The 23,148-nt window shown below is 51.9% G+C and overlaps 2 protein-coding genes across 2 annotated transcripts in view; one reads left to right on the forward strand and one right to left on the reverse strand.

Annotated features, from left to right (window-relative positions):
* LOC117645072 (serine/threonine-protein kinase S6KL) overlaps nt 1-14,642 on the forward strand; it is a 29,665-nt gene extending 15,023 nt beyond the window's left edge. The window contains exons 8-9 of the mRNA XM_034384979.1: nt 13,667-13,966; nt 14,313-14,642. Coding sequence (XP_034240870.1) covers nt 13,667-13,966; nt 14,313-14,423 — 411 coding nt within the window. The 3' untranslated portion in view covers nt 14,424-14,642. The remainder of the gene's footprint in view (nt 1-13,666; nt 13,967-14,312) is intronic.
* A 392-nt stretch (nt 14,643-15,034) lies between these two features.
* Nucleotides 15,035-22,548, reverse strand: LOC117645133 (pyridoxine/pyridoxamine 5'-phosphate oxidase-like). Its single transcript, XM_034385096.1, has 6 exons — nt 22,417-22,548; nt 18,288-18,496; nt 17,203-17,302; nt 16,838-16,912; nt 16,421-16,623; nt 15,035-15,937 (listed from the first exon to the last, which is right to left on the reverse strand). Exons 1-6 carry the CDS (start codon nt 22,432-22,434, stop codon nt 15,811-15,813), a joined length of 732 nt encoding a protein of 243 aa, XP_034240987.1. The 5' UTR covers nt 22,435-22,548; the 3' UTR covers nt 15,035-15,810.
* Between the last annotated feature and the right edge of the window lie 600 nt (nt 22,549-23,148).

Raw genomic sequence — 23,148 nt, forward strand, 5'->3', positions numbered from 1 at the left:
TGGCCGAGGCTCAGGCCGAGGCTCGGTCAGACCGCGAGACGCGTCGGGGTGCTGCGCTAGAAATGCAGCAGCATCCTTTTAGCTTTCAGAATCAAGTCGAGTTGCTTTTCCATTTAGTGTTTTCCCAGGGCCTTTCGTTTTAAATCGCCGGCGCGTCTCGGTATTTTGATTAAAAATGATAACCTGGCGAAAGCGATGAAATGGAGGTTTTCCAAATTAACGTCTGAAGCGTCGTCGTCTGTTCACACAGACAACGTTTTTGTACAAACTTTGTACCAGGAGTTTCCTTTTTTGTGTGTGCACAGATGAACTTTTTGTTCAAATTCGTACGCGATTTCGCACGGACAAATTTGTCCAGTTTGTCGTGCGAAAATTGTACGGAAGGTTCACCCGCACCAAAAAATGCGACGTCTCGTCCAAAATTGAACGTGACACTTACAGTGTGCGACGCGGCGCCGCGTTTCCTCTGAGTTCCAGTCTCTTAGTGCGTTAAAGTCTCCTGCCGACTTTCTTCACGGCGCGCCGCGGCGGCGATGAGCTAACGCAGAAGGCAGTCCTGTTCCTGCGCCGTGGCTCCGCCTTGGCGTGGCGCTGCGGCCGAGACCGAGACCTTGACTCTTGTGCAGGCCGCTGGGGTCGTCCAACCAGGGCTTGCCAGGGCTTGCCGCCAGGCCTTGCCCGACCTATCAAACATCTCGTTTGCAACCATCGTGAAATGCACCTGGCGACCGGTCCGCCCGGCCGGCCCAGGCTGCCCCGGGCCCACTAAGCCCCGACGCAGCCCGAAGGAAACCGGCCAGCCGGCCCAGCGGCCCCCGGCGGCCCTACCCTCCCCCCGTAAATACCATCAGAAACTCGTGAAACCGTATTCGTCGTAAAATTGTGCCGTTTTGCCGCATAACGAGTAGAAACTGTAATGAGGCTGGACCGCCCTCCTCTCCGACCTTGATTGCATTTTTTTTTGTTCAGGAATTTTTGACGCAAAAATTTTAGTTTGAATTTTATTGCTGATTTATCCGCATATACTAGATGCACTTTTTGAACTCCTTATGTGCATCCATGTTTGCGCTCACAGCAATTCCGCCCCCTCTCCATTTTTCCAGTTTTATATCCAAAGTGCAATTTCAGACAGTGATGACAATCGTCATCATCATCACCACCCCTTCATTACCACGAACAAGTGCATACTGGAGTAACAGCTTGACTCAATTTCGTTTCGTTTTCTGTGCTGCGTTGTTTTGCTAGTGTAACACCTCCTGCTGGCTGTGACTGAGATCCCTCCCTTGCCGCCCACCTTGACTCTCTTCCTACGATTTGAATAAGCTAGACACAAAGCACTGCACGAATCCAGGCGGTTCTCACGGCCGGAAACAAACCTCGAGGTGTGTGTGTGTAAGTGGGGGGGGGGTCCCCCCAAGCCTTTCCAACAGAGTGCTCTTCGTTCACATCTCAAAGATTTTCGCTGCAGTATCGTCTGTTTTTTTTCTGCGCGCTGCGCGATGAGACGCAGCGGCACTGTAAAATCTGACAGTGAAAGACGAAGATGAGTGGGACCTTTGGTGCTTTTCGTCCTTGGGCTAAGCGCGCTGTTGCTCTGTGGCGCCGCACCGCGCCGCACGAAGCTGCTTCCTCATAGTGCGCAGCAGAGTCGTTTTCGTCGCCCTGTCTCTCTCGCACTCATGGGTCGTCCCTTACAGGTGCGAGAGAGTCGTAGCGACGAAAACGACTCCCAGTCTGCTGTAAGGCGCGGAGGTGCGTGGAAATTAATCTGCCTGTTGATGTTGTTTAGCCATGCCCCCCAGCCGTCCGGCGTTCGTGGAAAATCGCGACCTGACTCTCCTCACCGAACTGCCTGCCTGCTGGGCCAGCAGCGCCACGCCGCAATTGCCACTCCGCCGGACAGATTGCCTTCAAATTCGGAGAATTTCTTAATCGAATGGCGCACTCTAAAAACCTTACAAACCAATTTGGGCCTTCCAAAGAAAAGTAGCTTGCTATCACAAAGTATTTTCAGCATACATGGATACACTTATGTACTTACTTGCAAACATAGCTTTTACATAGAAAAACTTCTTGATTTACGAACTATTTCTAACGCCTTCTCAAAATACTTGATTAGGTTTTAAGCGTGCAATCGGTGGGCTGCATATTTTTGCGGAGGATATCGGTGCAGTAATGACGACCATTCAAAAAACAAAATGAATCCTCTTTATTGCAATGAATTGGTGGCCGTAAATTTCGGTGCGACTTTTCGCGTGATTTACTGCCTGCGACGGATTTATCGGCGAAAAACGGGGGAGTCGTTATCGGCCGAGTGGTGATAATAAAAATGGCGAATGACGCCACCTTGGAGTCATCTCTATAAGTGGGCGTCAACAAGACATTGTCGCAAGGCGCTGGAACGCCATGTGCATTGTTTCTGCAATTTGAAGAGCGTTGGACCGCATTCCTCATATTCGAGACAAATTCGAGCAAAACCAAACTTTTTCAGCGATCAGGGTCAAACCTGGGAGAGAATGTGGGGAATGTGTTGACGGTTGTGGAACTTTTTGGCGCCGTTTGAAACCTTTTCACTTTTGCCGGTCAGCATTTCGCGGAACTCGTTGGTGAATCGTCTTCCTCTCGAAGGAGAAAGGACCGCGCGACGCCAACGACAAAAAAGAACAAACAAACAAAATCATGTCGGAAAATTTTCTACGGCCGATGGGAGATCCGAACTGTATCCGAGCCCGAACTGTACTCGCATTTAGTGGGTCATTCCAGTCTATTTCGGTGCTAGCGGCCGCCGAGTCTTCGGCGAGTCTTCGCCTAGGCTTCCGATTCTGGCGACACCGTCCGTCCGGTCGGACGAGTGACTGGGCTTCCCTGCGCGGCCACGGCGGCCACGGCGCGGCCTAGGGCCGGTCCAGCCTGGAGTCCTAGCCAAACTACCGCTAGCCCGTCGAGATCAACGCGATAAGAGGGCTCTGCATGGCGGCCAGTGGCGGCCCGATGCACGCCGTGCATCAAACATAATTTATGCAGAATGCACGCGAACGTGTTTCAATCTATTTCTGTTCCGTTTTGTTTGATTCATGCGGGTACTTTCTCGAAAGTCAAGCTTGATGCTAACCCAAATTTCGTATGTTGAGTTAAATTTGAAATGACGCTTTGCTCGGTCGTTAAAAAGAAAGAGCGCTGGGGAAAATCCGCCGCGTCCGGCAACACGATCGGGTCGGCACCGCGTGCGCGTGCGAGAGAGGCCGGTGCAACGCGACGTGCAGTGTCTGGTAACCCAGCCCGCGATGCGTTCGCCCGTATATGTGTGTTTGTGTGTGTGTGTGTGTGTGTGTGTGAGTGAGTGCGTGTGGGAGATCATCGACCTCGGATAGGATAGGACTGCAAGGCGGGGAAGGGGCAGCAAAACCTGAACAGGGTACCTGGACGCCTGGCCGGGGTACCTGGCCCCAGCCTCCTGTTTCGGTGCAGGCCTGCCAGCTTCCAGCGTGCTTCCAGCGTGCTTCCAGCGTGCTTCCAGCGTGCTTCCAGCGTGCTTCCAGCGTGCTTCCAGCGTGCTTCCAGCGTGCTTCCAGCGTGCTTCCAGCGTGCTTCCAGCGTGCCGGCCGGCAGGCCTGCAGTAAGCCTCACAAGGCTCGCGCTTCCAAAACGAAGCCAAAAGTATAGACGCATTTTACCTCGTGGCGCGTCCCACTCTCACACACAGTCGGTCCCGCGAACGCCCTCGGCGTCATGGGAACATTTTGTGCCGGACGCAAAATTATGCGAGTTCCAGGCAGTTTCTGGATAAATAATTATTCAATTGCTTCAACACGCTACCCTTTTATTTACTTTTCTTTTGTATCTGAATAGGCGATTTTCGATCCGTATCTACGATTTTAAAAAAAGTAGCGCACAAGCTCTTTGCTGATTATGAGCTGTACGGGTGGGTCACGTAACCATTTCGACACGATTATACATTTATTCTGTCTTAAAGAGTTGTCATTTCCCACTTCCTGAGAGCACTCACTCTGAAAGTATTATAGCGTTCTCCTTAAGGCCCGAGTTAGGAAACAACTTGGTCTTTGCAGGAATGCTCGCGACGTGGCTGTCTCCACCCCAGGCCCAGCCCAGCTTGGCACAGCTTTAGGTGTTAATGTGAAGAGCGAATGAAGCGTTCGAATGTGCTGCGTCCTGCTCTTTTGTGAGCAGGAGGCTGTTGCCCTCGCGTGCAGATGTACATGCAGTGTGTGTGTGTGTGTGTGTGTGTGTGTGTGTGTGTGTGTGTGTGTGAGGTAGAGAGAATGACAAACCCCGTTCTTTTGCGTCAGTATGCAGTCCCGCGAGGCACGAGTGTGTATAAACGGGTTTGGCATAGCAGGGCGCATAAGCGCATAATAAACACGTAAACGTCACCTTGTTCATTTTTTTTTTTTAGAAAATTGTTGTTTTTCAATTGTTTCTATATACAGAACGTGAACCTGTGTGTGCATGCGAGGTGTGAGTGTGTGCGTGCGTGCGCATCGCAAAGGCGTGTCGGAAGGAGGGCAGAGTCTCCTATTATGAGTGACGTCATCGTTATTACCGCCTGACGATGAAGCTAAGGGTGAAACGCGCCTCGACCTTGGCAGTGAGAGTTGCGCAAAGACGGGGAAAAACAAGAGCACCTTTGGGCTGGTGTTAAACTTTCGAAGGTACTGGACCAAGGGGAAATAACTGTCAATTTCAGTGTACAAATGCAATGAATTTCGGTTGAACTTTCATGAATTTCAGGCAAAAACTACTGAATTTTAAGAATAATTTCAATGACTTTTGTTAAATTTTCATGAATTTCAAGGAATTTTAATGAATTTTACATGTTTGATGGTGTACAACTTTGGCTGGAGACAGGAGTGTGTTGCTTGTGTAGCTGCTCGATCTAGCGAGTGAATCTCTGTTTCGTGACATTCAGTCCCAATATGTGATTGACTCGATTCAAAATACCTCCGATTTTGTTTCCCCGGAGACGCAGGCCCCAACCGCACATTGTAGCTGCCCGCGGCACCGGTGGAAAGAATGTCTCCTTCCTTTGCACCTTCTCTGCTGATAGACTCCCATCGGGCGTCCCTGTGACAAGGGGCCCCTGCCGTGCTAAAACCTTTGCCATGTCCGGGGTCCAAGTCCCTGGGCCTTACCCTGGCCCCCGGCTCGGGACGCAGCCCTTATCAGCAGGGCAGCCAGTGGGACGAGCCCTAATGAGAAAGGGAAGAACCCTTCCAAGCTTCCTTCGGTTCGGCCTCTACCTACACCTTTCATTTTAACTTAATAAACAACGTTGTACAATTTTTTATGAGCGAGGATAGGATATGATGAGAGGTTCGGACGAGCGCGGCTGGATCGATTTTTCGGGACGCGACGGGAAATATTTGCCATGTTTGTGTGGACCCCCCCCCCCCCCTCCTTATGCCATAAAGCGAGACGCCGCGTTGGCGTCTGACTCGTAACCCTGGCGCCGCTGTGCCCGGCTGTGCCGCTGCACCACTCGGACACTTGATGCGGCGAGGCGAACCAGGGCGGCGCGCCGCGGCGCCAGACGGGAGGATGCAAATGTTTTTCCACCGCCAAATTTTATTGGCGAGCGATAGCGAGCCCTTGCCGTGTTTGGGCGCTCCAAAAAGTGACTGGTCGTGCGTCTGTTTCTGTCGTCTGTAGCGTACACGCTCACGTTTCTCAGCAACTAAAACCCTAATATTACCAAATTTTGCACCGAACATCCCCTAAAGGTCCCACAGGGGAGTTTATCTTATATTCACGATTACTACCTTTTGAAATTTTCAAAACATCTTTTTGAATTAGGTTCTTAGCGTGGTTAGGTTGGCAGCATATATAGCAATTTTTCATACTGGCGGCCGCGGCTCTCAAATACGGGACTGGCAAAACATTGGCAATTAAAACAAAATAGAGAGGAGAAGGGCTTAGAAGTGAGTTCGGTCTTAGTTTTTCGATATTCTAGAATGATTGAAACCCCCCCGGAGTGTCAACACAGTGAAATACGGAAAATGAAAGTGACAATTATTACGCGTTTCGTCCGTCCGTTCCCCCCCTCCCCCCCCCCGCCACAGGGGAAATGTTTTAGTCAGTGGAGTGTGTTTGATCGTTTGATAATTGCAAGAATGATTTGGTCTTTTTAAGTTTTAGAGTGTTTTTCCCATTTTTATTCTCAGACATTATACTTTTTATTTTTTTGCTTTGCTCAAAAAATTTAGAAAATAGATCAATACAATCTAAAAGTACAAACCAGACACTAATCTTGCCAAAATAAATAGTCTTTGCTGACTCTTGGCACTGACTCTGGGGAAAGGCTTCATTGCAATGCTGTAAGTTTACTATAGTACTAACCTTAAAGATAACTATAGGGGAGTGAGAGTAGCGCTACGGTTTGACATTGACATCTGATTCAATGTGACGTTTCAGTGACTTGGTCATATGATTTCATGAGACGATTCTTTTAACTTCATCATACTTTGTCTGCGACAACTGGTAATTTGTGTCAGTCAGGGTTTGAGTTGGCTGTTTTTTTAATTTATTCAAAATGTTAGGTAAATATTTATGCTATACTGTTTTAAAGATTAAATACCACATCATGACTATCTTTATGAAAAAATTAACTTGCTTTTAGCAATAAGTGGGCTCGACATTAAATTTCAATAGAACGATTCTTTGGATCTGACAAAGGTCTTCTCCGTAAAGAAGTTGCAATCAGCCTGCCTGTAAATTTCTTTTTTTTAATTAATTGAAAAATCAATGTAGTTTTATCCACTATTTTAAAATACAAGGGAGATAAAAGGTTTTTTAGGTATTACTTATAACATTGTGTATTCATAAGTTCAATAACAAGGAGATATCGAATGGTAATTGAAGCATTTGTGAATCGTATTAAGTAATTCAATGCTGGCTGTTGAATGTTACTCGACTGAGTAACAGTGTCGGGGTTCATGTTACGACACAATAAACAGGAAACACACTTAGAAATTGCGAAAATGATTTCCCAAATTTCATCCCAGACCATTACTTTTCCCAAAATTTACCAATTTCTGACCAAAATTTTGAAGTCGAGTTTTACATAGTTTCCTGCAGTTTTGGTGTGCTGATCACGAAAATGACTTCCAATTTCATCCCAGCCCTTTTACTTTTCCAAATATTACCAATTTCGGCCCAAAAATTTTTGAGTCGAGTTATACATAGTTTCCTAGTTTTTGGTGTGCTGATCACAAAAATGACTTCCAATTTCATCTCAGCCCTTTTACTTTTCCAAATATTTCCCAAATTTTTGGACCAAAATTTTTGAGTCGAGTTTTACATAGTTTCCTGCAGTTTTTGGTGTGCTGATCACGAAAATGATTTCCCAAATTTTAAATCCCAGACCTTTACTTTTCCAAATATTTCCCAAATTTTTGGACCAAAATTTTGAGTCGAGTTTTACATAGTTTCCTGCTGTTTTTGGTGTGCTGATCACAAAAATGACTTCCAATTTAATCCCAGACCTTTATTTTTCCAAATATTTCCCAAATTTTGGACCAAAATTTTTGAGTCGGTTTTACATAGTTTCCTGCAGTTTTGGTGTGCTGATCACGAAAATGACTTCCTTTTAAACCCAGACCTTTATTTTTCCCAAATATTTCCCAAATTTTGGCCCAAAAATTTTTTGAGTCGAGTTTTACATAGTTTCCTGCATTTTTTTGGTGTGCTGATCACGAAAATGACTTCCAATTTCATCTCAGACCTTTACTTTTCCAAATATTTACCAATTTTGGCCCAAAAATTTTTTGAGTCGAGTTTTACAAAGTTTCCTGCAGTTTTTGGTGTGCTGATCACAAAATGATTTCCCAAATTTAATCCCAGACCTTTACTTTTCCAAAAATTTCCCAAATTTGTGCCCAAAAATTTCAAAGTTGATTTTCTCATTGTTTCCTACAGTTTTCAGTAAGAGACATGAATTCCGGCCCTTTCGTGACGGAAGACACTGTATTGGCCTTATTCTGCACATATTCTTCGCCATCTCCTATAAGAATGTGTTCAGACGCATCGCTCGCCTACTACGCGCCCAAACTAAACGGCGCGTACCCCTAGTTTTCCGAGCCAAGAACGACAGGCTCAGGCAGGTGCCGCTGCGTGTTTGAGCTTTGCTTAGCGGTTCTCTCTCCGGGTTTGCTGACCGACGCCATGAATGAATGCGCACTCAATGGAGGCGTGCAAACAAACGGAATTATATGCGGTTGCCGGGCAGATCAGCCTATGCCACAGCCTAACCTAACTTGACAGTGTGTGTTTTCAACCTAACATAGAAGCGTGTATGTAACAACCTAAAACAACAGCCTCAGCCAAAACCTAAAATGACACCGTATGTCACAACCTAACGTAACAGCGGCACTGGGCTGGTCAGTCACCGGACAGAACAGCGACGGTTGTAACCTGACCGCATATCTTCTTTCCCGCCGTAAGACTGTTCTGTCCAGAGACTCACATGTAAAGAGACTCACGCCGTTCTGTCCGTTGCCCAATCGTGAATTTGCACCGACTCCCGCATTTTTCTCGACGTTGCCCGTAAAGGAAGGAAATGAGGATGAGTTATTTTGATGATGGCCGCGCGGGGCACTGCGGGGCACTCGAAGACCCGACGGCGTTGTATCATTGCGTGACGTCACTCCGAAGGTTTGTCGTTGAGGAAGTGCGGATAGGACTTCCCCTTGAACGTCGCCTCACGCCAACATTTTATAGGAGCCTGCGCGTCGTCGCATCTCTAGACTCTAGTTAAGCCCCTCGTTCGTGGAAAAAAATACAACCTACAAAAAAAAAAGAGGAAATAAACAACATTGAAAAAAAAAATCGGACAAAATTGTCAAATTATGTCCTCATTTTTATCGGAATCGTGGTCAACAACGTCTTCGACCAATGGTCAATGAAATATCGCGCTAGACCAATTGGTCAGGTCGAGTCAGGACCACACTCAGGCCGTTACATTAGACGATTTGCCAGTTAAAGGAAGAGGAGGGCAGGGCTTTATTTGAGGCAAATGAACAGAAGTCACATGCTGTCATGTCCGGCGTGGCCGTTGCGAACTCTGCCCTGCCCTTTTTAGAAGCTTTCTCATGGTTTGCGGCCATAAACAGCGCATACGATGTTACGGTGTTTCCGCCTCGTGACGACAGAGGAGGTCGCCTTCGACTTGACTAACGTAAGGCGTCGTTAGCCCAACCACATTAGAGCTATCAAAAAATTTCTGTCAAAATCGACCAAAATTTAACCTATTTTACTAACAAATTTAGAGGCTATGATCGCCTTGAAATCTGTTTGATATTTGACCCTTTTTTTGACACTGCAGTGTAGCGGGCGGCGCGGTGCCGCGCGGCGCTTCTGTATCCTCTCTGCAGTTCCGCGGGTGAAGGTCGCCTGCGAAATGATTCTCGTAAATGCTCTGCGCTGCTTTCAGAGGCTTACTCTGCGGTGCGTCCGCGCCACTGCGAGGGGCGGTGTGTGTGTGGGTTGGGGGGGGGGGCAACAAATTGCTATTCCGTAATCCGGATCACGAAAAAATTTGGAGGCAATCCAGTGCTAATCCGGCAATAATCTGGGGGTAATCCGGCGTAATCCAAGGTTCAACCCGAAAAATAATTGATATCGCGATTATCCACGGAAATCCGTTACCCGGCTGACACACGAAAGGGACCAGCGGTTTCCGCCTGGGCCTGCGCGAGCCTCCTCCGCACAGTGGGCCAGAAGACCGGTGGAGGCGGCCAAAACTCTAGACGCGTTTTGAGCTCCAGAGTCCCTAAACAGGACTCGAACCGAACGTGTGACCCCACCTATGGATTCCTCGTTCGGAGAGCAATCCATTGGTGGGGTCACACGCTCGGGTCGAGTCCCATTTAGCGACTCTGGAGCTCAAAATGCGTCTAGAGTTTTGGCCGCCTCCACCGGTCTTCCGGCCCACTGTGTCGCCCCGCATTTCTCCGGCTTGTTGTTATTTTCGACAGGGAAATTGACGAAGAGTGTGGCTGCAGAATGCCCCCCCCCTCCCCTTCATTGCCCTGCGACCGCCACGATGGCGATGCCCTTGCTGTTTCAAATAATGTCCAGTCGTTATTTCTGCGCGGCCTGGCCCCTGGCGGCGGGGCGGGGCGGGGCGGGGCGGGGCGTCGGGGATGCCCTGCGGTTTGTGGCGTAGCCTGGCGCAGCCGTAGAGTGTACCTCGGAGGTCCGTGGCCTTTGCTGGACACGGGGTCTCCAAATCTCCAGCTGGCACTCATGTCCGCTCGTGACTATACGGAATCGTGTGCATGGGCCGCACGTAAAAAAAGAACAGCAACTTGAAACTCAGCTAATTTTTCGCTGTGGTACTAAGATTTCGCGCTGATTTTGAGACGATATTGATTACACTGTAAATGTCTTACGATGAAAGGTGCACCAATTATGGTGGAGATTTTCTCCATGATACCAACGAAATTCGTCACAATATCTATAAAGTACAGTAAATTCTCAATGGTATGTTACGAAGTCAGCTGCACCACCATAATATGGAACATTTTCACCATAATATGGAGACTCTTCACTGTGCAACATTAAGAGTGTACCAAAATGGAGCCGCCTGCCTGTTGACGTTGGCCGTGCCGCGAGGGTTGGTGGTTGCATACCTGGCGCGGCTAAGCCAGACATAACAAGCTCCAGGCTCCAGACACTAGCCCGCAGCAGGCTCCAGGTGGCTCCAGGTTATAGACATCGAACTGCGTACACAGTGTACACGCGTGGCGCGCCACGGCCAAACCGGACTTCCAGGCAGTCGCTATATTTAGCGACATTCCTCGCCGGGGCATGGCAGGACATGGCAGGACATGCCGTGCAGGCAGATGCCTCTTTGAACGTTGGGCATGTTGCTCCAGTCGTTTTTGCCGGCAGGATAGGGCAGGCAACAAGACAAAGTGGGGGACAAAAAGGGGACGCTGTCTGCGGACTTTATTTTGCTTCGTCTATTGAATAATAGATGTGCGAGTCTGGAGGCGATGCTAGCTTCGCTGCTGCTTGTTTCATCGAAGGTCCTCGCCAACCCGCCTTAGGCTGTCGTAGGCTGCCGCAGGGACACAGCTTGTAGAAGGTACCAGCCGATGGATGCATCTCTGCAGGCGGTCGTTCAGGCGCGTGGTGTGTGTGTGTGTGTGTGTGTGTGTGTGTGTGTGTGTGTGTGTGTGTGTGTGTGTGTGTACGGCGTGTGTGTGTGTGTGTGTGTAAGTGAGTGTGTGCTTGTGTCTGTGAGTGAGTGTGTGAGTGTGTTCGTGCGTCTACCTTGCAGCGTTTGTTATAAATAACCGCTCGTTGGGGCAACGCTCTTGGTACCTGGGAGTCTGCCTTCCTCCCCGCTGCCCCTCACTCCCCCACTGATGAGATCTTGGCTTGGAGCTACTCGGAGTGAAGCGAATGTTCTCTATGTCCTTACCACCTTTGTGCGGTACAACGAGCTGCAGGCGTTATCGGCACGGGCTAAACTACCTCGTCTTCGGAAACGTTTTCCAGATATGCGGATAACTGCATTCACTTCGGCGAGCGCCGGTTTTTGGCACCCTTTGCGTCCTGTCTTCGCATTCTGCTGCGGCTCTCTTTTTGCTTTTCATTGCCTCAGGACGTAACACGCGTAATGCGTCCGCCCCGGAGAGTTCGCGTCTTCTGCTTCTCGCACGGGGAAAGGTGAACAAACATTCAGGTGTGATCGTTATTCCAGACTCAGGACTCGAACCGAACGTGTGACCCCACCAATGGATTCCTCGTTCGGAGAGCAGTCCATTGGTGGGGTCACACGTTCGATTCGAGTCCCATTCAGCGACTCTGGAGCTCAAAACGCGCCTGAGATTTTGACCGCCTCCACCGGTCTTCTGGCCCACTGGACCATGTACGTGGGCCCAGGGCGGCCCAGGGCCCCACTCGGCCCGTCTATTTCGCTCGTTCTCGCTGAATAGACGAGACGAATTGGTCGGGGTTGGGTGCCAATGGGACTCATTCCTCCCCACCTTGTCCGCCCCGTCTTGGCCGTCTTGGCTGCATCCTGTACAGCCCGGCAGCATGCCGCCGAGGGCAACGCAGCTCTCTGCTGCAGGCCCAGCACACTGCCGTCGCTCTGTCTCCCTCGCACCCCTGCGGCCTGCGGGACGCCCCACGAGTGCGACTCGGCCGCCAGCCTGCGACAAAGTGAACTTGCCGCCTCCAGACTTTTCTCGACCAATCTCAGTCAGCCTCAAACTGAGAGGATCCAGTCTAGAAATGGGGCTTCTGATTTTTCCCCACCGTCCGCCCTGCCCTGAGGGCATTACATACTTTGTTTTGCCAGTGTGGCCGCTGTATTCTCGCAGTGTTGGATTGGGAGGCGCGTAGTGCATAATGAAGCGAGCCCCGGCCGCGCCGGCCGCGCCGCCTGGGAGACGCACTGGACGGCGTGCCGCGGCGTGCGGAGCAGCGGGGCAGCTTGGCGGGGCAGTGCGATTGGCCCGCAGCGGGCCGCCTGCAGCCTGCAGCCTGCAGGACGCTACGCAGGCCAAGGGTCTGGCCAGGCCAGGCCACTGGTCGCAGGACCGGTTCCAAGCCGCCTACCCCCTTCCCCCTCTCTCTCTCTCTCTCTCTCTCTCTCTCTCTCTCTCTCTCTCTCTCTCTCTCTCTCTCTCCTCCTCTCTCTCTCTCTCTCTCTCTCTCTCCTCTCTCTCTCTCTCTCCTCTCTCTCTCTCTCTCTCTCCCTCTCTCTCTCTCTCCCTCTCTCTCTCTCTCTCTCTCTCTCACACACACACACCGTCGGTCCGGTCTGCACTTCCACCGTGAGGTTTGCTCCGCACAAAGCCATTATCATGGGGTCGACAGAGAAATAAAAAGCGGAGATGTCTGAATCTCTGGCCGCGGTTTCTGCTCATTTCTCCGCGAATTGGGTTGTCGCTGTCGCCGAGGTTCTGGTGTCGTCGCCGTCATTCAGCTGAGAGAGAGGGAGGGTGCCGGGCCCGGCTAGAGCAAATTAACAAAGTTGGAATCTGTTTTATCTCGGCCTGCAGACTGATTCCGAGGTTCGTTTTCGTCGCTCTGGGGCGCCCCGTACAGGAGCGACAGAGGCAGAGCGGCGAAAACGACCCTCAGTCCGCTGCGCGCTGCGCGGCGCTGCGCGGCGCTGCGCGTCCCTGCAGGGAAGGCTAGAGGCATGCCCTGCGTGCCGCCGGCTGGCCGGCAGGCCGCAGCACGCCACGGCCGAGGCAAACACAATCCGATTCCGTCCGGGATTGGTCGACGAGTCGGCACGCCGCGGCACCGTGGCATGGCATGGCATGGCGTGGCATGGCATAGCCGCCGACGCGGCCGTGGTATCAGCTGACAGTGCGGTTGCGGACACCCTTTCGTGGGTGTGTCTGGCTGCCTGCTTTCGGAACATCCCCGCACAGTGGGCCAGAAGGGGGCGGCCAAAATCCCAGACGCGTTTTGAGCTCCAAAGTCGCTAAGCAGGACTCGAACCGAACGTGTGACCCCCAACAATCGAATGCTCTCCGAAGTCGAAACGTTTTTATTTTCAGACGGTCAATCGGGGTCGTTTGTACGCAGTTCACAGAGTTAAACCTGTATCCGGTAGTCGGCATCTCCATGTCCCCCATTCCATTCCATTCCATGACGCGACTGACGCTGATTTTTGCTGCAGTTTCCCGAGTCGGTGGTGGCGGCAGCGGCGGCGGTGGCCCTGGCCGGTGACGAGGCCGGCGATGTTCCCGCTGATGGCCATGGTGGGCATGACGGCGAGCCGAGGCCGTCGCCGAGGCCGTCGGCGTCCGCGTCCGCAGGCCGGCCGCCCGACGCGCTGCAGCGCTGCTCGGCCGCGGCCAGGGACATGGTGGCCAGGCTGCTGGACAGGGACCCGCGACGACGCCTCCGCACGCTCCACTCCCTGCAGACCATCGCCTTCTACCTCAACTTCAGCTTCGCCGACGTGCGCGCCAGGAAGGTGGGTGACGAGTCACAGTGGGCCGCACCGGCCGCCAACACTCTCGACGCGTTTTGAGCCCCTGAGTCGCTAAATGGGACTCGAACCGAGCGTGTGACCCCACCAACGGATTGCTCTCCGAACGAGGAATCCATTGATGGGGTCACACGCTCGGTTCGAGTCACATTTTTAAGCGACTCTGGAGCTCAAAACGCCCCTCCAATTTTGGCCCCCTCCACCGGCCTTCTGGCCCACTGTGCCATGGCGGATCCCGAGCCGGCCGGAGGAGAATAGCACTTTTTGCCTAGTTCCTTCCTGATCTAAGAGTGTTTTTAAAAAAAAAAATTACTTTATTTTTATTTGGCAGGTCCACCCCCGAGACTTGTTCGAGAACCTGCTCGAAGTTCGTCGACAGAAGACTGAAGACGTGGACGCTCCATTCCAGGACTTCGACAGCATTGTCCCCACCATTGTGTGAATCGTGATACCAAGTGTTCATTGTTCCTTGAACACATTCCTTTGCCCGAATCTCAAATTGTTTTACCATGCATCTCTATTACGCGTTTTTGAAGGCTGTTTAAGTTTTTTTATGTTCTGTTTGAGTGGTGAGACGAACGATAGTTTCAAAGTTTATTCTTCTCCAACAAAGTCATAATGTTTAAAATAAGTTGGAGAAATAAATCAATTTTAGGAATGCTCTTTCACCATAACGTCCTCCCCCTCCTGAACGTCGATACACCACGTCGAGAACACAGGGAGTATCGACTGCAATAGGGAATACCCCCTGCAGACAGATCCCGAGAGACTTTGTCGTCGCTCTGTCTCTCTCGCACTCATGGGGCGTCCCGTATAGGTGCGAGAGAGACAGCGCGACGACAACGACTCTCGGAATCTGTCTGCTCGGAGTAACGAGAAGAACCTCCCGGCTGTGACGTGGCGAATGGGTGGCCTGTCTTCACGGCGCCTCTCCCGCTCTGATAGTCTGTGAGGGTTGGACGGTCAGCCGGAACATCGCAAACCGGTGGCTCAGTCGGCAAGAGCGTCGCCCATCAAACAGAAGGGGTAACATTTAATAGCACTGCGAAGTCACAAAGTTTCTTACATTTATTTATTAATCTGGAGTTAGTACAAAAATATTTTACAAGGCAAGTCAGATCTACGAAAGAAACAGATTTACAGTGTAGTGTTAATAGACGTGGCAGTGTCGATCCTCTCGCGATGTAGCAAAGCGCGCCAGCAATAATAACAATAATGGTAATAATTATAATTAGGTGGAGAAAAAAGTTCTTCAAACTCTCTCGAGAACACGATTATGGCACAAGATTCATGTTGAACTCCGTTTGCAGAAGTGTCAACGTCATATGGCACACTCTATCAAAGACTTATTCAAGGGTCTCCCTTTTAGCTAAAACAAAATAACTTCCGTTCAACTCCTCGCATGAGTACTAAGGTCTGCACGCCGCATGTTTATGCACAATTTTGTACGTACAAAATTATACATAAGCATATAGTAGGTGCGAACACCCACACTCGAAAAAGTGGATTCTTGTCCATGGAGTTACTCTTGACAAGGTTCTTGAGGCTAGCGTATTTTCATTGTGAGAAAGGAATTTTTCGGAATATCGGCAAGAGCCTCTCCTGGGAAAAGGATCACTCTTTTTCGGGTGCAAAGTAACACCAGGGTATTGCGAGTGAACCCTTTCACGCCCACACCTTCAAACAGAACGATTCGCCGCGTTTGTGGTAACTTCCCGGGAAACAAAATACAAAATCAGGTTGAGATGGATGGCTCGTGGTAACTGGACCCGCACTGTTTCCTCGCTACAGTGGGCCTGCTGGAGGCCGCTGCGGCGTGGAGACAAGCTTCAGGCCGCGATCCGGGTGTGCTCCCAATTGTTGCCGCCCTTCTTCAAGAACATGATCCGGTCGCCGATGAACGAGTCGTGGGCGTAGTAGAACTCGATCATGGTCGGGTACAGCTTGTAGGCCACGCTGAGGACAGAGATGGCGACGTTAGCCGAATGAATGGCAACACTTTCACTGCCAAGTTTTCTTGCTACAAGAATTGGCCAGCCGTTTAGACTGCTAAAAATTGGCAAGCCGGGTGCTGAAAAATTTGCCATTGCAGGTGAACGGAGCGCCAGATCGCAGTGGGATAGAAGACCGGCGGAGGCGGTCAAAATCCTGAACGCGTTTTGAGCTCCAGAGTTGCTAAATGTGACTCGGACCGAACGTGTGACCCCCACCAATGGATTGCTCTCCGGACGAGAAATCCATTGGTGGGGTCACACGTTCGTTTCGATTCCTGTTTAGCGACTCTGGAGCTCAAAACGCGTCTAGAGTTTCATCCGCGCCTCCGGCGGTCTTCTGGCCCACTGCGCAGCGCGCCCGCCGCGCGGGGAAGGCCGCGTCGATGCGTCGATACCCCGCGCTGACGGAGACTCCCTGGCAGGCTTGCCGCCACTGTGTACTTACAAATGGTCGGGGCAGGGCAGCGTCTGTACGCCCTCGGCCACCTTCTGCAGCAGCTCGTCGTGCTTCTTCTTGTGCTCGTCCCAGTCCACCTCCACGCCCTGGTGGCACAGGTGCGTGCGCACCTTGCAGTACAGCGGCTCGCGCTCGTACAGGTCGCCGACCTGCTCGGGGGTCAGCTCCACCGTCTCGCCCTCGATGCGCACCTGCCAAAAGCAATCGACACGCGTTTTGAGCTCCACAGTCGCTAAATGGGACTCAAACCGAACGAGTGACACCACCAATGGATTCCTCGTTCCGAGAGCAATCCATTGGTGGGGTCACACGTTCCGTTCGAGTCTCATTTAGCGACTCTGGAGCTCAAAACGCGTCTGGAGTTTTGGCCGCCTCCAACGGTCTTCTGGCCCACTGTGCACTGACCTGCTGGTTGACTGTCACGCCGTCGGCCCTCCGGTAGCACCACAGGAACGTCATGCAGGCCGCGGGGTTCTCGGCCTGGGAAGCGAAGCAGCGAAACACGGTCACGATTGGAAGGGCACGCCGCCAGGTGCGAACAGAATTGATTGATTCGGTAATGAACCCCCCAACCCGTTGGCCCTACCGCGCAGCGTAGGCTCTACGGCACTACTCCACTGGCAGACTGATTCCGAGACTCGTTTTCGACGCTCTGTCCCGCTCGCACCTATACGGGACGCCCCAAGGGTGCGAGAGAGACAGAGCCACGGGGAGGAATCAGTCTGCAGGTCTAGAGAAACGATGTCGGTGAGTGAAAAGTAAAACATTACCAGTTCAGCGGACTTCTTGCTGCGCCTGTCCGTCATGATGACGAAGCCGTCGTCCTCCAGGCGGCGGAGGATCACGTGGCGCGAGCTCACGCGCCCGTCCCTGCACACACACAAATTTTAACGTTCATTTTTAGGGTTTTGTACTGGCTAAGTAGTGTACTGGCTCTTGCTTCCGAGTCCAAAACGCGCCTCCACCGGCCTTCTGGCCCACTGTGCGCTGGTGCCCGCTGGCTGACCGCGCCGCGGAGGTAGGCCTCCCATCGCCCTCCAGCCGGAGCGTGCCGGTGTGCCGGCAGCATCGACGCGAACCTTGCCGGCGGCCGCGTTCGCCGCGTTCGCCAAGAGGATCCTCTTGAAACCGATACCGTCCGCGCGTCCGCGACCCCTCCGCCCGCGTGCTTCGCATGTGCTTGGCCCTGGATCGCGCGCCACCCTCTGGCCGTCCCTCGCGCAGACCCGCCGCCCCTGGCTGCCACGCTGCGGCTTCCCTGGCCGCCTCACCAGACTGATTCCGAGAGTCGCTTTCGCAGCTCTGTCTCTCTCGCACCTGTGCGGGCCGCCCCGTGAGTGCGAGAGAGACAGAGCGCCGACTCTCGGAATCAGTCTGCAGCCCTTGGCCGTCCAGCCAATGCTGTATTAACTCCTTCGCCAGTGACGGCCTCACTCAGCGCGCGTCGGCCAAAGCCCAATTGGTCTCTGCTGGCGAAGACCCTCGACGGGCTGCACGGCAGCGCGAGCCGTCCAAGGAGTAGGCGGATCACCTCCAGCCCTTGAGAGAGATGGGGAGAGGGGGGGGGGGCAAAGGGTCCATTACGCCCTCTCTTGAACCCCAGATAGCCGCCTGAAACGCAGGCAAAATGCAACACTTTGCCCCAAAATTCTAGACGCGTTTTGAGCTCCAGAGTCACTAAACAGGACTCGAACCGAACGAGTGACCCCACCAATGGATTCCTCGTTCGGAGAGCAATCCATTGGTGGGGTCACACGTTCGGTTCGAGTCCTGTTTAGCGACTCTGGAGCTCAAAACGCGTCTAGAATTTTGTCCGCCTGCTTTGGCCGGTCTTCTGGCCCACTCCCCGACGTACTTGGTGGCGGTGGACAGGCAGAGCGCGTTGGGCAGCACCAGGTGGGAGGCGAGGGCGTCGACGTGCCACTGGCGGAACAGCGTGAAGGGGTTGCCGTCGGGCAGCTCGATCTTGGCCAGCCCCGACGTCTCCGCCGCGACCGTCTTGAGCGCGGCGACCTTCTCCGCGGCCTTGGTGCCGTTCACGCCGTTGGTGTGCTGCACGCCGTTCTGGAAACAATTCAGAAGGAAAAATCATGCATTCGTTTTTCTCACCTCTTGAAATTTTTGGGCGAGGGGTGCATATCACTGAGCGTTGTGGCATGCACTGGGCGAATGAGTACTTGAGTACTTCGCGGACGGGACAGTGGGTCCACACGTGAGCAACTCACACCTCATTTCTGGGACAACAGAGCCAAGGCAATTGTTATTATTTTTATTAAATTTGGTATCGATTTGTCGGGAACGGGCGAGCCACCGCGCCTGGCCCGAGGCCTGGCCAGCACTGGGAGGCGCTGATCAAGTACACGTGTGAGGCCGTTACATAAGACCGAAGTCAGGGCAGCGACCAACTATCGACCTCCGCGCTCCGCCTGGACAAGAGCCGCCTATGCGGACTCATTCCGAGAGTCGTTTTCGTCGCTCTGTCTCTCTCGCACTCATGGGGCGTCCCGTTCGGGTGCGAGAGAGACAGAGCGACGAAGACGACTCCCAGTCTGATGGCGCGTCGGCGCCACTCAATAACGACCTCAAAGGCCCAGCGCTGAAAAAAACAAAACAAATTAGTGCCGATAACCAGTTGGGACGGAGGAACGCCCAGGAACGGAACAGTGGCTGTGTGAGCCGAGCGGCTGTAAAGTGTGTGGATAGCGCCCAGGTGTACAGGACTTGGCCCGGGCGAAACAACAAGAAGAAAGGACGAAGAAGAACCTTCAGCAACATGGCGGACGATCCCTGATTGGTCCTAGCAGCCGACGGAGGCCGTTCGAGAAGATTCTTCCCCCTTTCTTCACTCTCAGCACGTTACTGACTTTTTCCTCCTCAATTACGTATTCATATAAACAGCAATAATACTTAGTATTTTCTAAGTAAGTATGACTAATTTCCTTTGTTAAGTTATGTACAAAACAAAATTTTCAGTACATTATTTAATAATTCCTAAGTAGTTCTCTAAAAAAGGAAAAGTACGTATTATGGCTGCACAAATTACTTGCATAAGTACAATAACGTGCTGAGAGTGTTCTTCCTTCTTCGCGAACTTCCGTACTATGTTTCCGTACCCGATCACACGAGTTCATTCGTCTGTCCATTTTCCGTACTCAAGTACGTAAGTTTTTACAGTGATTCCTGGACCTTTTTTCTGTCTCCAAGTCGTTGTGTTTTTCGCTGCATTGCTTCCGTGGACCTGGACGCGGCCGTGCCGTGCCGTTCCAGCCTTACGTAAGCCTAACCTTGGCCACGCGTGGCGCGCCGCGGCCCCGCCACATCTGCATACAGCGTCAAGTCCAAATCTCGAACGAGGAATTGTTTCGACGGTGACTGACAGCTGCCGACGCTGCTCGTGGGTAATGTAAAAAAAAAAAATCGACTAAAACTATTTATGTCCTTTCGAGACGAAATCTTAGTGAAAGAATCGTGTGGTTCTCTCTCCGTCAAAATGAAATTACTGAGAAAACCAACCCTATTATAGTCGATTTGTCTTAACTTCTTTTACTGTCAGCGCCGAGGTTTGCGCGAAGGGTGGCAAGACCTATTATGGTACACAATTCTGATAATTATTCATCTCCACAATTGAATTGGGTCGTTATATCTTCAAAGTTTATTGCACCTTTATCAATAAATTTTACTTTCCATGAGATAAGAGAGTGATTCTTCTTATCTGCCCCTCCAAGGGCGATGACTCTTCAAAGAATCATATTTTAAGTTCATAAAAACTCCCAAAGAAAAAAAAATAATTGAAGAGCAAGCTGCCATTTCTGCCACCCTCCTGCAGGGGTGTGTCCGCGGTGCGTTAGCGGCAACCCTACACCGGAAGGATTAACAGAAAGAGTGGCGCAGCTCGTAGCTATGCGGCCGTGCGCTCTAGCATAGTACTTTCAGAAATGAAGCTTCCTTATTTTTTCGTTTAAGAAGAGAAAGATTTAAGTGTTTTTGTTTGGTTTTTTTCTTTCGAGAGCGGGGTGTTGTTGTTTTTGTCTCCTTGTGCGACGCTACCGAGTGCTTCAGACAGTTCTCGTTTCAGTTGGAACAACATGGAATTGAGTGGGCAGGCGGGAGGGTACTTTTGATAACAGAGGGCCGCTGCCGGGCTATGCCCTTGAGTGACAGGTACGGCTGCGTCGGCGGGGCCTCTAGGCCGCCTCTAGGCCGCCTCTAGGGCGGGGCCGGGCAGCCGGCACGTCACGGGGCTTCGGAGGGAGAGCGAGTGAGTGCGTTTGGAAAGCATCACACGCACTGTGAGAGAGAGAGAGAGAGAGAGAGAGAGAGAGAGAGAGAGAGAGAGAGAGAGAGAGAGAGAGAGAGAGAGAGAGAGAGCCGGCCTACCGTAAATAAACCTATGTACACCCATTATAAGAAGTGTAGTCACAGAAAGTAATTTTTTTTTTTTAAAAAAAAGAAACTTTTGAGGAAGATTGAGCGTTTTCTATGACTCCACAAAAAAAGCTAGCTGACGCCTTAATGTGTCATATTTTTTCCATTACGGTTTGAAGTAAAGGTATCATCTGCTGAGAAGGTAATGAAATAGCGTATGACCGCGTGCAACGCCACGAGCACTTGAGCTTAGGCAGCTCACGTGCGGACCACGTGTCCTGGCACCGACAGGTCGCCAAGAAACGCGACTTGCACGGTTCCCAGGCGAGACGTCGCCAGATCGACTGTCGTTTCAGAGAAAAGTTTCGGCGGGTGTCTGTTGACGGAAGGACACAGCCCTTTCCTAGACGAGTGTCGAGTGTCCTGTAGGGCCGCCCTGATCCTGGTCCTCGCGAGCCCTTCACCGCGCTGGACCAATTTTGCGGTCGGCCAATGATATCTCTCGAGTTACCAGTGGGAATCTGGCAGCCCTGGCCAGGCCCTGGCCTTTTCCCGATCCGCTTTCAAATCCGCCGCGGTTCGTCCTTCTTTGGCCAAGCCTCGCACAGTGGGCCGTGGACGCGGCCGAAACTCTAGACGCGTTTTGAGCTCCAGAGTCGCCAAATGGGACTCGAACCGAGCGTGTGACCCCACCAGTGGATTGCTCTCCGAACGAGGAATCCATCGGTGGTGTCACACGTTCGTCTCAAGTCCCATTTAGCGACTCCGGAGCTCAAAACGCGTCTGGAGTTTTGGCCGCCAGCGCCGGTCTTCTGGCCCACTGTGGGCTGGCCAGTCCGTCTGGACCACACAGAAGGCCCCACGCGAACATGGCGCTGATAAGCATTTCTGGGCGGCCCCGGACTAAAAATGAATCAAACGTGATTTCACTGAAAAAATCGTTACGTAACGGTAATTTCCAGTACCTCCAAAGCTCTCGCAACGGAGCCGCCGATTCTTATTTCTTAAATAAAATTTGAATATAGATCGGTGCGATTTATCGCCAGGGATCTGCAGTCACCTAGCACGTAATCGGTTTTCTTGGCACTCACGGGCAGACGCCACATCGTATAAATGTCGACAGCACGGCGTTAGCAAAATAGAAATCAGACTGAGCAACTCCGTAAAAACTGGGAATGTCTTTGAAAAAAAAAAAATGATACGAAAAAAAAAACCGTTGGTGTGCAGGCATGGCAGCATGCTGGTACACAAGTACTTGGTAATACACTCGAGGGCGTCGCACCCACTAGGCGTAACTAGATACTCGCTGTGGTTTCCGAGTTGGAAAATGCACGTGATGCAATATTAAAAAGACATTGCCACCGACTGCGAGGGAAGGACACTGAGAAAGTCCATGGCCATGGCTAACGTAGACGCGGTGAAAAAAATAATTGAATACAAATTTACTGGAATACCGCTAAATAGAGAATTCAGCATTTTGGTCGTTCCAAGCGAGAAAATAAATCGGCTTTCTACGAGGCCGTTCATTTGTGTGTTTTGTTTATCGATGAATGGGAACGTGGCACCACTATGTACACAAATGGCTGCGCTTACATAACGGAGATCCACAGCAAACTTACATAATTTCTCGTCAGCATCCCGACAAATTGGACCGAGTATCCGAATAATTCGAGCGGAACTCAAAGCGCGTTCGCGGGTCGGCCAGTTCGGCGCGTGATTCAAATTTGGCGGCATTGGCCAAAGGCGAGAAGGACGGCCGGCACTGCACTTCCCCGCGAGGCCTTGAAAGAGCGACACCACGCCGTTTCGAGAGAATCGAAGACAATCGGAACCTCGATCGCAATCCCGCATGAAAACGGTCTATTTGTATCGCCTTGACATTCCTGCGTCGCGTCGCGATGACATAACCTCTACTCACCATGGTGACTGACTGGGTCGGACGGGACGGCGTTCGGGCTCTTGTCGTGCTGGCGGCTTCCCTGACACTCTGCCCAGGAGGTGCTGGAGTGTGGGCCTTCCAAGTCACACTGATCCTGCCTTGTTCGAGCCGCTGCCACAGCCGCCACCGCCGAGTGGCCAGCGGGCAGGCCAGCGGGCAGGCCAGCGGGCAGGGCGCAACAGGACACACACACACGCGCGCACACGCACGCGCGCATAGCGAACGCCGCGCGGGGTATCGCCGCCGCCTCGCTACTGGCGCCCCCTGTCTGTCTAGGAGTCTCCGGCGCGCGGGGTATCTACGCGGCCTTCCCCGCGGCGCACAGAGTGGGCCACCGGTGCAGGCGGTCAAAGTCCCGGACCCGTTTCGAGATCCAGAGTCGCCAAATGGGACTCGAACCGAACGTGTAACC

This window comes from Thrips palmi, unplaced genomic scaffold, assembly GCF_012932325.1.
Source record: "Thrips palmi isolate BJ-2018 unplaced genomic scaffold, TpBJ-2018v1 HiC_scaffold_18, whole genome shotgun sequence".
NCBI lineage: Eukaryota > Metazoa > Arthropoda > Insecta > Thysanoptera > Thripidae > Thrips > Thrips palmi.